This window comes from Thunnus thynnus, chromosome 4 (assembly GCF_963924715.1).
Source record: "Thunnus thynnus chromosome 4, fThuThy2.1, whole genome shotgun sequence".
Classification (NCBI taxonomy): Eukaryota; Metazoa; Chordata; class Actinopteri; order Scombriformes; family Scombridae; genus Thunnus; species Thunnus thynnus.
In genome coordinates, this window is record NC_089520.1 from 26674844 (window position 1) to 26688395 (window position 13552).

A 13552-nucleotide genomic window follows, 5' to 3' on the forward strand; every position below is an offset into this window, starting at 1 on the left:
GTGCTCATATGAACGTTGATACAGGTTTTCCTTGCTGTAATCATTCCTCCTGTTCATACCGACCATTCGACGATCACTTCTGTAACATGCTTTCAATGTTAGTGATGGGGGATTAAATCCTCAGTGTAAAAATGCATTCCAAAGTTTATCTGAAGCTTATATGAGGCTTCAGTAGTCTGAGTTAGTCAAATCAAGAAAAATATCTTCTTAAGTTTTTCTTAAGTTAAGCCTTTTTAGTATGATATTCCGTCTTTTTGTTACTATCGTCCACTGCGGCTCAACAGGGAAAAGAAAAAGCAGGAATTTGGCACTAAAAAGATTTCAACATAGGAAGACATCCACTTTATTTGACTGACTCAGATGGCTGAAGCCTCATATAACCTTCACATAAACTTTGGAATACATGATGCACAAAACACAGACTGTGGATTTTGTCCCCCATCTCTTACATTGAAAGTGCATTAGGGAGGGATCTTCTAATGGTCAGTATGAACAGGAGGAACGATTACAGCGAGCAAAAACTGTTTCAATATTTATACGGATACCTGACTATTATTTTAACACAGACTTGAAAAAATGTGAACCCGTCCTTTAAAATGTGTCTAGGGTGATCTGATGACAAGAGGCAGCTCTAAATACAGGCCTGAAGGCACACAAAAAGCATTGAGAAAGCACTGGGATCTCAAACCAAGGAGGAACAAATCAGGCGATCTGCCAATGACACACAACTTGGATACGGTTGGAAAAGAATGAACATGAATCAAGTACTGAAGAGTCACCAAATCTATTTTTTCTCTTTACCTGCAACTGCAGTTTTGCCACAGATAAAATCAAATGGGAACAAGTAAGTAAAATCCCCTCAGAGGTGAATTAAGACACAATCAACAACTATCGGATACAACACACAGGGTCTGAACACCGCATGATGATGCTTCACACTTCTCTGAATAACTCTGAGCAACTGCACTCAATGTGAGAACTGTGTAGGCTTTATGTGCAGACAGAGTAAAAGAAAAGCCCATTGCATGGTATGTAGCCGTTTTTCCATTGGAGATAAAATGAGTCACTGCCCCTTTAATCAGAACTGAACGTTCGTTCATGGTATTCTGGTCTTCTAAGGCTACTGTTGGTAGAGGAACCTGGGATTTCCCTGTGCTGCATAATGGTAATAAGTGCTTGAGGGTGGATATTAACTATGCTGTTTATTACAACCTTGGTCTTATATTTTGTGGTTTTGACCATCATTTCTGTCTGTTATGTTAACATTCCACTCACCAAAGTAATGGTTAAGATCTGGGACCATGGCGACATACAGGAGCTACAGCAAAGTTTGAGTGGTCAAGAAATCCGAGCAGTTAGAAAGTTAAACCAGGAAGTTGGGGGCAAAATGTCCCTGAAAAATGTAAAATTTCCCTTGGAAATGGGATGACGGGGGATTTTTAAATGCCCTCGTAAAATAAACAGTTAAACAAAGACTTAATACGTTTTGCAAAGCGTGTCTGGAATTTTGCTCTGTATTCAAAGTGCGACTCAGAATTGGCCGGGACGGCTAGGCTTCCATTTCAGTACAACCCCCGCCCTTTCCTCCCGCTCGAGGTTGTGAGGCAGCTACGACAGCTACTAACAGTAACGTTAACAACATGAAGCATTTTTTTTTTTTGAATTCACAAACCTGTCACTTCTAGCCGAGTCACAATCAGTTGATAATGAAAGTACGTTAGAAATCGACAGTCGTTGACCCTCTTCTGGTCTGCCCTGTGCTTAAAAAAAGCTACTAAAGCTGTCATAGCGCATGTTATTTTAAACCATAGAATGCCATAAATAACAGGCCAGATAATCGGCAATGTTGTTGAGATGTTGAACTGTGACGTTGTTACGCAACACTGTGTTTATTGTTTATACTTTTGAAAATAAAATATGCATTAAATGGGCAAAAATACTCACACAGTTATAATCTGTAACTGGGATTATAACTCAGTGTGAGTACTTTTACCCATTAAATGTTCTTGCATTATAAGTTTGGCTGCTCCTTTTGCTTTTTTAAACAAGAGTCACTGAATATTGGTCTGTCATGCAACATAGAACTAAGGTATTTCCCATTGTTTGAAAAAATTGCCCTGGAAATCAAATATATTTCAGGAGGGCAAAAAAAGCCCTTGTAAAAAAAACAAAACAAAAACAAAAGGTAATTTCCTACCCTGGTCGTGAGTATTTACTTCCTGGTTACAATCTTATTACTACCAATGGGAATAATGACAGAAACTATAGAAATAAGACTCAAGTTGTAATAATCTGGAATTCGCCTTTAGGTATCCTCTCACTACATCTGTCCTTCATGACTCATAACATAATGACACACAGTCACCTGCACATGCACCACCACTCACCATGTGGGCTCGTGTCGGAGGTGAATTCCATGCCAGGTTCTGTGGTGGTCTCCGTCTCCACCGTGATGTCCTGCCCCTCATCAGAATAGGTTTCTAGAGTTGGGGAGTCTGGAACCGAAGATGTGGTCCAGTTCCCTTCTTCCTCTGTGGTGGGAGGAGGTGGAGGCGCGGTGCTCGGTGGTGCCTGAGGGGCATCAGTTGGAGCTGGGGGTAGGGGAGGAGGGATTGGTGCCAACTTCCTGGTGGCATTGGGACCCACCGGTTGTACGTTCTCATCAACAGCTGGGCTTGTGGTTGTGGTGGTGGTTGTTTTTGTCGTCACCGGGATGACGGCGAGTGTTGTGGGTGGGCCTGTGGGGGCTGGTGTGTGTGCCGCTGTGATGTTGAGGGAGGGTGCGGCTGGGGGGTCTGTGGGTTTGGCAGTGATATTTGGAGGACCTGGAAAGGAGAAGACATGAGTAGGTCAAGTAAAGTACTGTGCAGTTTTTCACTGGGAGCTTTTTAACCTACGCAGGTGAGTAAGTAAAGACATTTGATTTAATTATTTGGACATGGTTCTTACTTGTGACGGGGACATGATCCTGGGCTGAGGCCCCGAGGGCTAGACCGAGCAGCAGGAGCAGGGGACACACACCCATTCTGCCCTACATAGAGGATACACAACACAAGGGACAAGAGGGTTTTAGTCAAAAACAACCATAAATCTCATTGAAAATCAATGAAACAAAATATCCTGAACTTTATTCAGACCAGGAAATTCAGGGTTTGTGTGTTTTATAATCCACTATATATTTTTTTTAAATCTTCTACCTTAATCCCACATGCTCAATTTTGGAAGGTAATACTCTTAAAACTATTTTGGAAATGAAAATGAAATACTTGTTAGTTTGTGTGTGTTAAATGTCGTTTACCTGAAGAAGCGAAATTGGCATCAATCACTCATTCGCACAGCGTGGTTCTGGAAAGCAAAGAGAGGACATTTAGCATGACTCAGAAGATCTCATTATTTTCTTGCGTTTCACTTCACATGTATGGCAAATTCATATTTGTCTTTAAAGTAACATTTGTTCTCTTTGCAACATGCTCCCCCAAGATCACGGTGAGTTACAAGGTGTGTCACGTTGATATGTTCCTGTCGCACTATCGTTTTACATGATTTGGTCATCCAAACTAATGATTAAAAAAAAAAAAAAAAAAAAGTTAATTGTACTTAAAAACTAACAAAATTAGTTTGAAGCTTAGGTTTTACACTTTTGAGCAGCTTTGGCTACATAACAAAATCATTAAATTGATCATTTTGACTACATTTACTATGTTGTAATATATGAAAAACATTCTCATTAATATTCTTATATTGATTTCAACCATGTCTTCCAGCCTTTTATGTGTTTCTTAACTCGTTGCAATATTGTTTCATTTGTTTGATATTCAACATTTATCAACCAACTTACAACCAAAACAGAATTAGGGTCACATTTAAATTCCTGCAGTGATATTAAATCAGCATTTAGGACACTTTGACCCTGATATGGGGATGAGTGAGTGGAGGTCAGAGGATACACAGACTTGGAGAAAGCATGACAAAGGCTGGGTGGTCGTGTGGACAGCTATCAACCTTTTGTGTAATCCCAGAGGCCAACGAGGCTGTTGTCTCCCTGACTGAGCTGTGATAATCCCCGGGCCTAATCCCATGGTCCTGACCCGGGAATAATCCAGCCCGTCTGCCTCTGCTTACAGAGATACTCCACCGCTGCACCGAGCCAAACACAAACTGATGCTTTACATCAGGGATTATTGCATCTGTGGGCAGAGGATAAATTGGGCGCTAAAAGCACTAATAGTGCCAGTTGCCAATCTCCTGGCGTTTTGAACTGAGCTCATTCATTGCAGTACTTACATTTGGATTTTAGCACAGCGCTGTTTGACTGCTGCCTGAAATGGGGCATGATGAGCAAGTTATGTGGTCAATGAGGATGCTATTAACCTACAAATCCAATTGTTCCTCTCCCTCTTACTGTCACGCATCCATGCATCCATTTACCCGGCAAATGTCTGTTTCCAAAAGTGATTTATGCCCTCAGGTTCTGAGATTTTGAAACATGAAAATTTGACTGACAGGAAAACTTGAACAAAAAAACATAGATACAAAGATTTCTGTACAGTTCTTATAAATCAAAGTCCCTACCCTCCCTCCCCCCCTTTTTTTTTAAAGGAAACACAGCAAGGATGTTTTCACAAGTCTCTAATGACATGCAGGTGCACTGATATCCTTGTTGTTAATAGTGTTTAATATTCTTATATCAAACGTCTCAACTCTGCAAATGAGCAACAGCTGTGAGCAAAGAAAACATATATCTGCAGTGTGTTCAGACTTTAGTTAAGTCATAAATCAAAGCACATGTTGCTTCCTTCCTCCGCTGTCTGGTCAGAGACACACACACACACACACTCACAAAAAAAAAAAAAATCCCTCACTAACCCAAAAACCACATCACAACCCCTTAACCCCTGCTTCTACTATCCTCCCCTTCAACACTCATTAAATCGGAGTGACTCAGCTTGAACGGCCGAGCTCAGTGATTGGTACTATTTACTGTGAATGAACGCTGTACGGCATCTTTCACAGCATGTATCAGGTTAAATTTGACGTGATAGACTGAGGTCACTACTGGGCATGTTCACATCAGCAAGCTTTTTTTTTTTTGGTTTTTCTTAATGAAGCATGACTCATTGTTTTCTGCGCGCCATCCGGGGAGGCAGCATGACGTGTCGCTGTGATGGTGTAAGTGATATAAGCCGGTCCTGTTGCTAGCCTTCACTTCTAAGATGCTGCAGGTTTTTATCTAGAGACTGTGAGGCCCATGAGCACAACTCCCAAGACATGCATCTTAATGTGTTTTGGCCTCCTGAGAAGCAGCAGGAGACTTATGTGTTGGTAGAGGACATCATTAATTTAAGAGGTACTGGGCAAGTGCTTCTATTTGTGCCACTTTTAGGTTTTGTGCAGTCAGTGCTTCCTATTAAAAGGGTACTATAGGTTGCTGTAATGCCGCCCAATTATTTATTTATTTGTCTAATTACATTATTGTACAGGACATGAACCTTGAGGTAAATCACTCGTGTCCTGAACAGGCTTGAAAAATGTTCCTACACTAGTTAAGAAACCTCTTCCTATTACAGCAAACCAAGAAGCCCTTCTTCTCGACAGAACAAAGAAATAGCTCACTACCTGCTTTTATTGATTTGATCTCATGTTTCATAAGCAGATTTAATTGATAAAGCACTTTTCATCTTTAGTCTGTTTTCTTTTCGATCCAGCCTCCTCCCTCGTGTAGTGACGCAGCCAAATGTTAAAAAAAAAAAAGGGGAGTAAATATCTTTCCAACAGCTTCATCACGCTATTCCCTGCAGAGGAAACATGTACATGCCCATCTATTAGTGAATGAATGTACTCAAAAGTTAGTCATGCAACTCTCACTCTCCTGACTTTGGGCTTGTGTTGTGCAACCATGTGAATATTTTTCAGACGAGGCAGAGCACTTAGAGAAAGCCCTGTACGGCAGTTGCCACTGGGATGAGCTGCCCTGTGGCTGAGCGCAAAACTGCCACAGCTTTCTTAAGAGTATGACAAGCCAAACAAAAATCAATAGTTTGACTGGAGGGAGTGAGAAATACACAACACAAAAATGTGGCAGGACAGCCTCTTCGCTTTGGATGGAAATAGAAAATGACTATGGTTTCTTTCTGCTCCACCCTTTATTTCCTGATAGTATTATTATCATATGCTCACTTGCAGTATCTTTATCTACTGTGCAGGTTTAATTGACACTGGTATAATAACAGGGCTGGGTGTTGAACCTTAGTACCTGTTGAGTAACAACCAAAAGCTGACCATAACATCAAGTATCAAAAAGTATCACAAGCTGCCTTCCACAGATTCTTAGGCTTGCTTACTAATTCTCTCTAACTTTATACTATATTTAATTCAGGCAAAGTTCTTCATTTAAAAATGATACATTCAGCACTGTGGACTATTTTGTTTAATGAATGTCAAACTGAAAACAGACCATACTGGCTGATATATAGAGAAATAAACCACATCCTGTTATACTGTAGTCATAGAAAACACTTACTTTTGATTGGTTGGCAGGTGTCCAGTAAAATTATATTTCAGGACATCTCAAACATAGTTTCAGTCAACAGTTAAGTCACCGTTCTACATCAGGTTTATTCATCTGCAGGTGATCATAACAACTATAGCAACAATGCTTATCCTGTATGCTGTTACCGGCTAACTGCGGAAATATGAGTTAAAATTAGAGCTGCAATGATTAGTCGATCGACAGAAAAAATAACTGAATATCTTTGGATTGTTGGTTGGGACAAAATGAGAAATTTTAGGTTGAATCTTGACTTTGGGGAACAGTGATTGACATTTTTCATCATTTTATCGACCAAATGACTAATCGACTGAGAAAATAACAGACAGATTAATCGATAATGAAAATAATCGTTAGCTGCTGCTCTAGTGAACATGACAAAAATGACAACTGACTTTGAAAATAAAAATACAGACAATTCAGATGTGTCGGTGTGGAAGTGTCAATGATATAAACACAATAGTTCACCTTGGCTTGAATTTGTGTGTATTTATAGAATGTCTGGTCTTAAAGCGAGGCTATGCAAAAAAGTGGCGAAAAGTGGTAATTATGGAGTAACTTTAAATGCTAACATGTAGCTTAAAAGTAGCTTAAGTGGAGAAAAGTCATAAGTGAGCAAATGACTCAGTCACATCATTTACACCACAATATTTATCTAACGCTTGCTTACATTAGCCATCATAAGCTACTGGTCAAACCAAATAAACCCCCTGAATGAATTAAATTAAGTTGTGTTTTATTATTTATTAATTCTTACTTATTAATTCAAATGGTCATGGTTGAGGCAGAATATTCTATTTCTTGCTTCAGAAGTTGTACAGTCTTACTTAAACTGTGGTTACAGATGTTTATCAAGCCTCTCTGGTATTATTGTTTCTTAATTTAATGTAATCTATTTTATCTGATTGCATTTGATCATACATGTCCACTTGGTAATGCCCACGCTGTATTTAAAAAAACAAAAGCAACATTCTGTTACAGAAACCAGTAACTTTAGATAAATACATATATGGGGTCACAATGTCCAGAATTCTATGATTATAGAAAAGTAAACAGCTCATATGCCGTCATGTAAGACAACACACTGAACCCGAAAAGCTTTCTTATATCCTGAGTCAAAGTCCAAACCATTGTGCAGAAACTCGATGCTTAATGTGCATGCAAGTGGTGAGCCCGACCACGACCAACTAATGAAGACAGTTGCCTCTCTGCCTGTGGCCAACTGCAGACCTCATAGGAGTGCAATCACACAGTAGTGAAAGGGCTGGGCTGTTCCCATGTCATTTCATTCACAGAGTGAAAGGAACACTTATAGGTAGAATATAAAGGAAGTCCAATTACATCTCCATGACAACCAAAGGCTAAGACGTAAGATCAGTGCAAGGTAGTCATTTAATAAGGAGCGTTCCCACTCAAGTCTCTGGATTTCACTGATGCCTTTGTATTTACTTGCGACCTTAGGTGAAGTAATAAGTATCTCTTCTGACAGCACGGACATGAATTCACGAATAGCTTCAGATGACATAAGACAGATTTTTCAAAAGTGACATCTAAGGGGAAGAAAATACTTTAACCTAAGTCTAGAATCTCTCAGAGCTGCTGCTATTTCTTAAAGTTGAATATGTGCTGTTTGATAGAGATTTCACAGAAACTCAATGACAAATGCGGCCAAAACACAACAACTCCTCTTTGTTTATTCCGACAACCAACAAATCTTATTCATAATTCCCCAGACGATCTCCCGAGGCAAGTGAGTGAGCTGCAGCAGACACAAACCCTGCAGGCTTAGCTGACATGACACCAGTAGTGGTGGTCAAGGGGACTTCACCATTCAAGCAGAGAAATATTTCCCTCTGGCTTCCTACAAGGCGTCCTGTGCTTCACTAGTGGCTGCAGCTTTAGATAATGGTTGTCTGTCTGTCTCCATTCATGGCATATTAATACTGTTTCTATGTCTTGAGAGGGAGGGGGCCGGGGGGGACCGGGGCAACAGGAATACTGTGAATGCTTCTCTTCACGGGAGACTGAAGTAGGCCTAACCCAGGGCCGCTAGGACTCTCGCTCTGAAACAGACCACAGATTATACGTCCCCAGTGCCACATACAACAGCCACAATCCTCTGGACTTCCCTTTCTGAGGGATACTACTCCCTGCTGGTGTGGTTTGTGTTCCTGTTCGCTTCATTCATGAAGCTGGTGAGTTGATGAAAAGACGAAGAGAAGCATAGGATTACTATTCTGGCTAATCATACAGGCATGGGTGACCGCTGTGTCTGTTATTAAGCCCGTAATGATGATTTGGTTCCGTCAGGCATGAAGGATCAAGAAAACGCACTTGTTTCAATGAGTGAAAGTGGTGAGTCAGAGAGGCTCTGCTCTACGTCTGCTTCATTGTGGGGTTTCTCACAGAGCATGCCAGGGGCCTCTCAAGCTTTCCCACATTGGACACAGAGGATGTGGAGGCGCAAAGCATGGCCTCCCCACAGAAGCCACTGTGACCTTGAAGCGTGGTGTGGGGCCAAACGGCCAGCTGAAGGGCCACGATGAAACCAGACTCAATATCACTTTATGTCAGTTGAAACTTAGCCACTCAAATGGATTTCTAGCAGAGTATCAAAAACTGGCAGAACACTGACTGCTGGCCTGGTTAGATTTGTGGTCTTGTTTGCTTATTCTTTGATTAGAAAGTTTATAGTTTGATTAGAACTTTGCCAATTTCAGAAGTATTTTATTTAGGAAAAGTTTTTTTCTGGCTGATCGTGCTTACACAGCATTTTCATATTTGAGAATTTGGCTTACTTTATTAAAGGAAATATGTGTTTTTGGAGAAAGGGAAAAAGCATAGTATTGAAAACATATTTTGGTAGTAGTACCAACACTAAGGTATCATTTTGGCAATAATATTCATAGGTCTTAAATGATACCCAGCCCTAAATGCAGCACAGAGGGGCAGCACTGCCAAACTTCACGGCCACATTGTTTCATCTTTGCTTTGGTCGTTTGGGTTCTGTAACAATGGGAGCCCAAACTGAAGGTTCCCATATCTGAAGTGACCATCCTACTGCACTCGTCCCCTCCTCTTCCTACGAAAGATAAGAAGATGAAGAGACAATCATCTGGGACTTAAGTACACGGCAGTGTGATGACGGTGCTTCTCCAGATTCCCTTTTCTTCCTCGTCCATTCTTACGTGAACGTGCACACAAAGACTATTCAGGCTTGCTAACATGTTCTTTGGACATTTTTTTCACAGCGGGGCAAGAAAGGTCTTGTCGGCTCGAAGGCCGATGCCAAGGGCAAATATAAATATTTATAACTCTGGCTCTCAACTGGTTTTGAATTCGAACTAAGTTTGACCTCGACTGCGGAGGCAAGACCCATTGTTTGAAAAGAGTGAATGTGACATTTTGCTCGTAATTTCTGGTTTTCTGTAGATTTTAAACCCACAAAACACTAAAATGTGGCCGCTTTAACATAACTGTCACATTTACCAAGACGTACTGTATAACAATCAAAGAATTTATGTGCTTCTAGTTATGGTCAAGAGGCGCAGTCGAGTGTAATCCTTTATGTGCAGGAGTGTTAATGTACTGCTTCTACAAAACCCACCTGCCTTCCATCCACAGCTCCAACATTTAGTGCCATTATCCCACCTCATGGAAACCTACAGGAGAACAGTGCTGCACTAATATAAACTCTAATCAAGGGATAAGGAGGACCTGAATCACAGGTGAGCTTACAAAAAAAAAATCACAAGAAACTTCTCACACATCAAAAATACTTCTTAAATCCCACCAAGTCTTTTAAGTCGACCATCCACATCCATCACATTCGTGGTGAACCAGAAACATCAATCAGCCCACATCACAAGCACATAGAACAAAGATTTACTCAATAATTTGAAGGGATTACATAATTGCTACTCCACATCTACGGAAGACAAAGCTCGATGGGTTCTGTGAAGTCTTCCCGGTTGGACGAGATATTTGATTTGTGAATCGTTAGTCATCGCACAGGTTCATTTCCTGTATTGCCAAATAAATGTCATTACGGTCGAGTGACATATCAGATGGAGCTGAATCAGGCCCCGTAATGCTTCGTAATCCTCTAAATGTAGCCGTGTTTATCCTGTCAGAGGCTGAATTACAGTGCCCTTCCAGAGTAAAATATGTAGGCCCACAGGTGGAAACAAAAATATACCTCCTGCCGCACCCAAACAGCCAACTCATAATACTGTGTCAGCAGCAGCACCCTGAAATTGTGAAATTTCACGACATGGAGGTGAAGATCCGTCCATCAAAACTTAACGCGCAAGCTCCCACAAGGCAATTTCAAGCTACACTTTATCCTTATTTTTAGAAACTAGGCCAATCATGAAAAATATGGTGCGAGGATCACTCAAACTCCTCTGCTAAAACCCTTTCAGGATCCCAAGACAGAAATAACTCATTTTTCTTAAAATAGGCTGGAGAATGGAGATATGAAGAGAACGAGCGAGATGATAACGCTCTTGCCTTTCTCTGCCGTACTGCCAAGCACTTTTTAAAAAAAAAAAAAAAAAAGACAGTTAGACTTTCATGAGATGGAGCTGCTTGACAACCAGAGGTGGACATGTCCAGGCCTGACAAACAGAGGTCAAGGTAGGCCCGATGGCTCTCTGAGTCTGAGTTAGGAGTCACACACGTTGCAAGGAGTTGCGGCTTCAGTTTTTGCACTTGGACGGTCCTAACGTGACATGACGACCTCGGTGAAGTGGAAACCAGACTGAGTTATGGTTGATATGTGCTGCAGCAGCTCAGTGAATCGGTCCAGACGTGATGAGTCAAGCTCCAGGCAGACATAGCAGAGGCTCTTTTCAGATATGACAAGCCAGGCTCTTCCACTGCATCCTCAGCTCTGGATGATGCTTCTCTCTGCTCTCACTTTAAAGCATCCAAACTCTTATTTGGCTCAAATGAAGCAGCAACCAGTGTACTCATTAATATTCTTCATCTGACTCCCATTATTTATTATGACAAACAAGTAGCTGTCCCGTTAAAGGAATAATCTGTGTTCTAAAGAGGCTGAGAAATCACAACTTACAGGGTAAGTAAAACAGAAAAAAAAGCTCTCAACACCCACAAGATTGAAATGGTATGCTCGGTTACACCCAACATTCAGAGAGAGAGAGAGAGAGAGAGAGAAAGAGAGAGGAGAATATTAATCATTACAAAAAAAAAAAAAAAAAAAAAAAACTTTGGGAGAGGTTGTAAAGGGGAATTCACGCTCAAGAGACTTTATGTCAGAGACAGCAGAAGAAGAAACACAAAGCAGCCGCTGTGATTTGACAGACCGTACATGTTAATGTTAGTAATGTTAGAGCGACCTAATTCCTGTTGTGGGTCGCATGAAGCCCCCCTGCTCCTCTACCCACACCCACCCACCCACCCAGCCAAGCTCCCCACCCTCTCTGAACGTGTAATAACAAAGCGTTGATCAATAAAGTGTACTTTCCAGTGAGGCAGGACAGACCTGGACCCGCTCTTTGTTCCTGTGCCAGCGCAACAGCATGTGTTTTCGGGCACAACATAACCGAGTTACAAACCTCTGACTTCTAAAATGTTGTCACACTCATCTTTAAGCCCCCTTTTTCTTCAGAGCCCCCCTCGCCGAAATTTCCCTCCCTGCCTCCGAGCTACTTCTGAAATGTTCCGAGTATTACAAAGAGGTTCACAAGTGCTGAACACAGCCCTGCTCCTGACACACGACTGGGTTTACCTCCACTGCTTGTAAAGGTAGCGTGTAATGAACCCTGCGAGGCTGAGTGTGGGGGGACAAAGTGCTTGTTTGTGGGTGACACAGCAAGAGGAAACATGCTTGTACAGCGACATTGTAACAAGTGCGATTCAGGCTTTGCGCAACAAAAACAAGAAAACTCACCACAACTCCTGTAGCGCCCAAAGGAAACCCGAAAGGGGCAAAAAAACAAGTCAAAGCCAAGTAGGAATTTATGCTCTCTTTCTCTTCCACGTTTTTCAACCCCGGCCCCTGTCTCCACACCCCTGGAACCGAGAGTGTGAGCGGGGTGGGGGGACCTGGGTGATAGCAGAGGAGGGAAGCACGATCTGGGACACACGGCCAACACTTCGCTGTCAGTTTATCCGCTAAATCCAGGCGAGTACCGGCGCCCCCCAAACAATCCTCAGTCCGCCCTAACGTACCGTCCCTTCAGAGTGTACTTTTTTAGCTTTCCTGGATGATAAATCCCACGGTTTATCCGCTGTATCCGGGCGCGTCGGCCGACTATTCTAGTCCGCCATGTTGTGTGTCTGTCTGCATCGGAAGAATGGGAAGCGAGCTGCAAATTCCCAGGCCAGGCCCCGTCTCTTCTCCAGTCGGTTTCTCCATAGTCCGCAGCGACACCTGCTGGCCGAGTGAAGGCCTGCATGGTCCGGACTGTGCCACACAATCACTGCGGCGGTTCATGGAGGGTCCCTGACTCTGTCTGACTGCTGACTGTCCCTCTCTTGTTTATGAACCCATCCACTGTATGGACAATTATATAACTCTCAGATGAATGTAGGCCTATATGTGAAATCAAATATTTAATTTGTGGTGCATTGTGACAATTTGTCTAACTCAATATATTGTGAGTGGAACTAAGGCTGGATTACAAGCCTGGAAAATGGGCCCTCAGATCATTAGGGGTCCCAGAGGCCCTGGGTGTGTGGCAGTAACTTGTTATAATTTATGTTACTTGATGTAATTTCTTCAATTACAAATTAGTTTGAAAATTTGTACCACTAAAGCACAATTAAAAACTAAAATGGTATTTACCCAAGCTAGTTTTAATACCTCTAACCTCTTACCAGGTGCCCCATTTTTGTGCACAAGCCCGGAAATAATGTACCCAAAATAAGAAGGTGACTGTTCTTCAACCCTTTTGATTACAGTCATAACCCAGGTCTCATTTAAAAGGTAAATCTCTAAATTTTACAACCAAAAAGTCAGAATGAGTATGTGATACT

At 41.8% G+C, this 13552-nt stretch overlaps 1 protein-coding gene across 1 annotated transcript in view; it reads right to left on the reverse strand.

The window, feature by feature from the left end:
- Positions 1-12892, reverse strand: part of ptpra (protein tyrosine phosphatase receptor type A) — a 28508-nt gene extending 15616 nt beyond the window's left edge. The window contains exons 1-4 of the mRNA XM_067588004.1: positions 12465-12892; positions 3299-3345; positions 2950-3031; positions 2388-2825 (exon numbers count right to left, since the gene is read on the reverse strand). Coding sequence (XP_067444105.1) covers positions 2388-2825; positions 2950-3031; positions 3299-3319 — 541 coding nt within the window. The 5' untranslated portion in view covers positions 3320-3345; positions 12465-12892. The remainder of the gene's footprint in view (positions 1-2387; positions 2826-2949; positions 3032-3298; positions 3346-12464) is intronic.
- Positions 12893-13552: the final 660 nt, after the last annotated feature.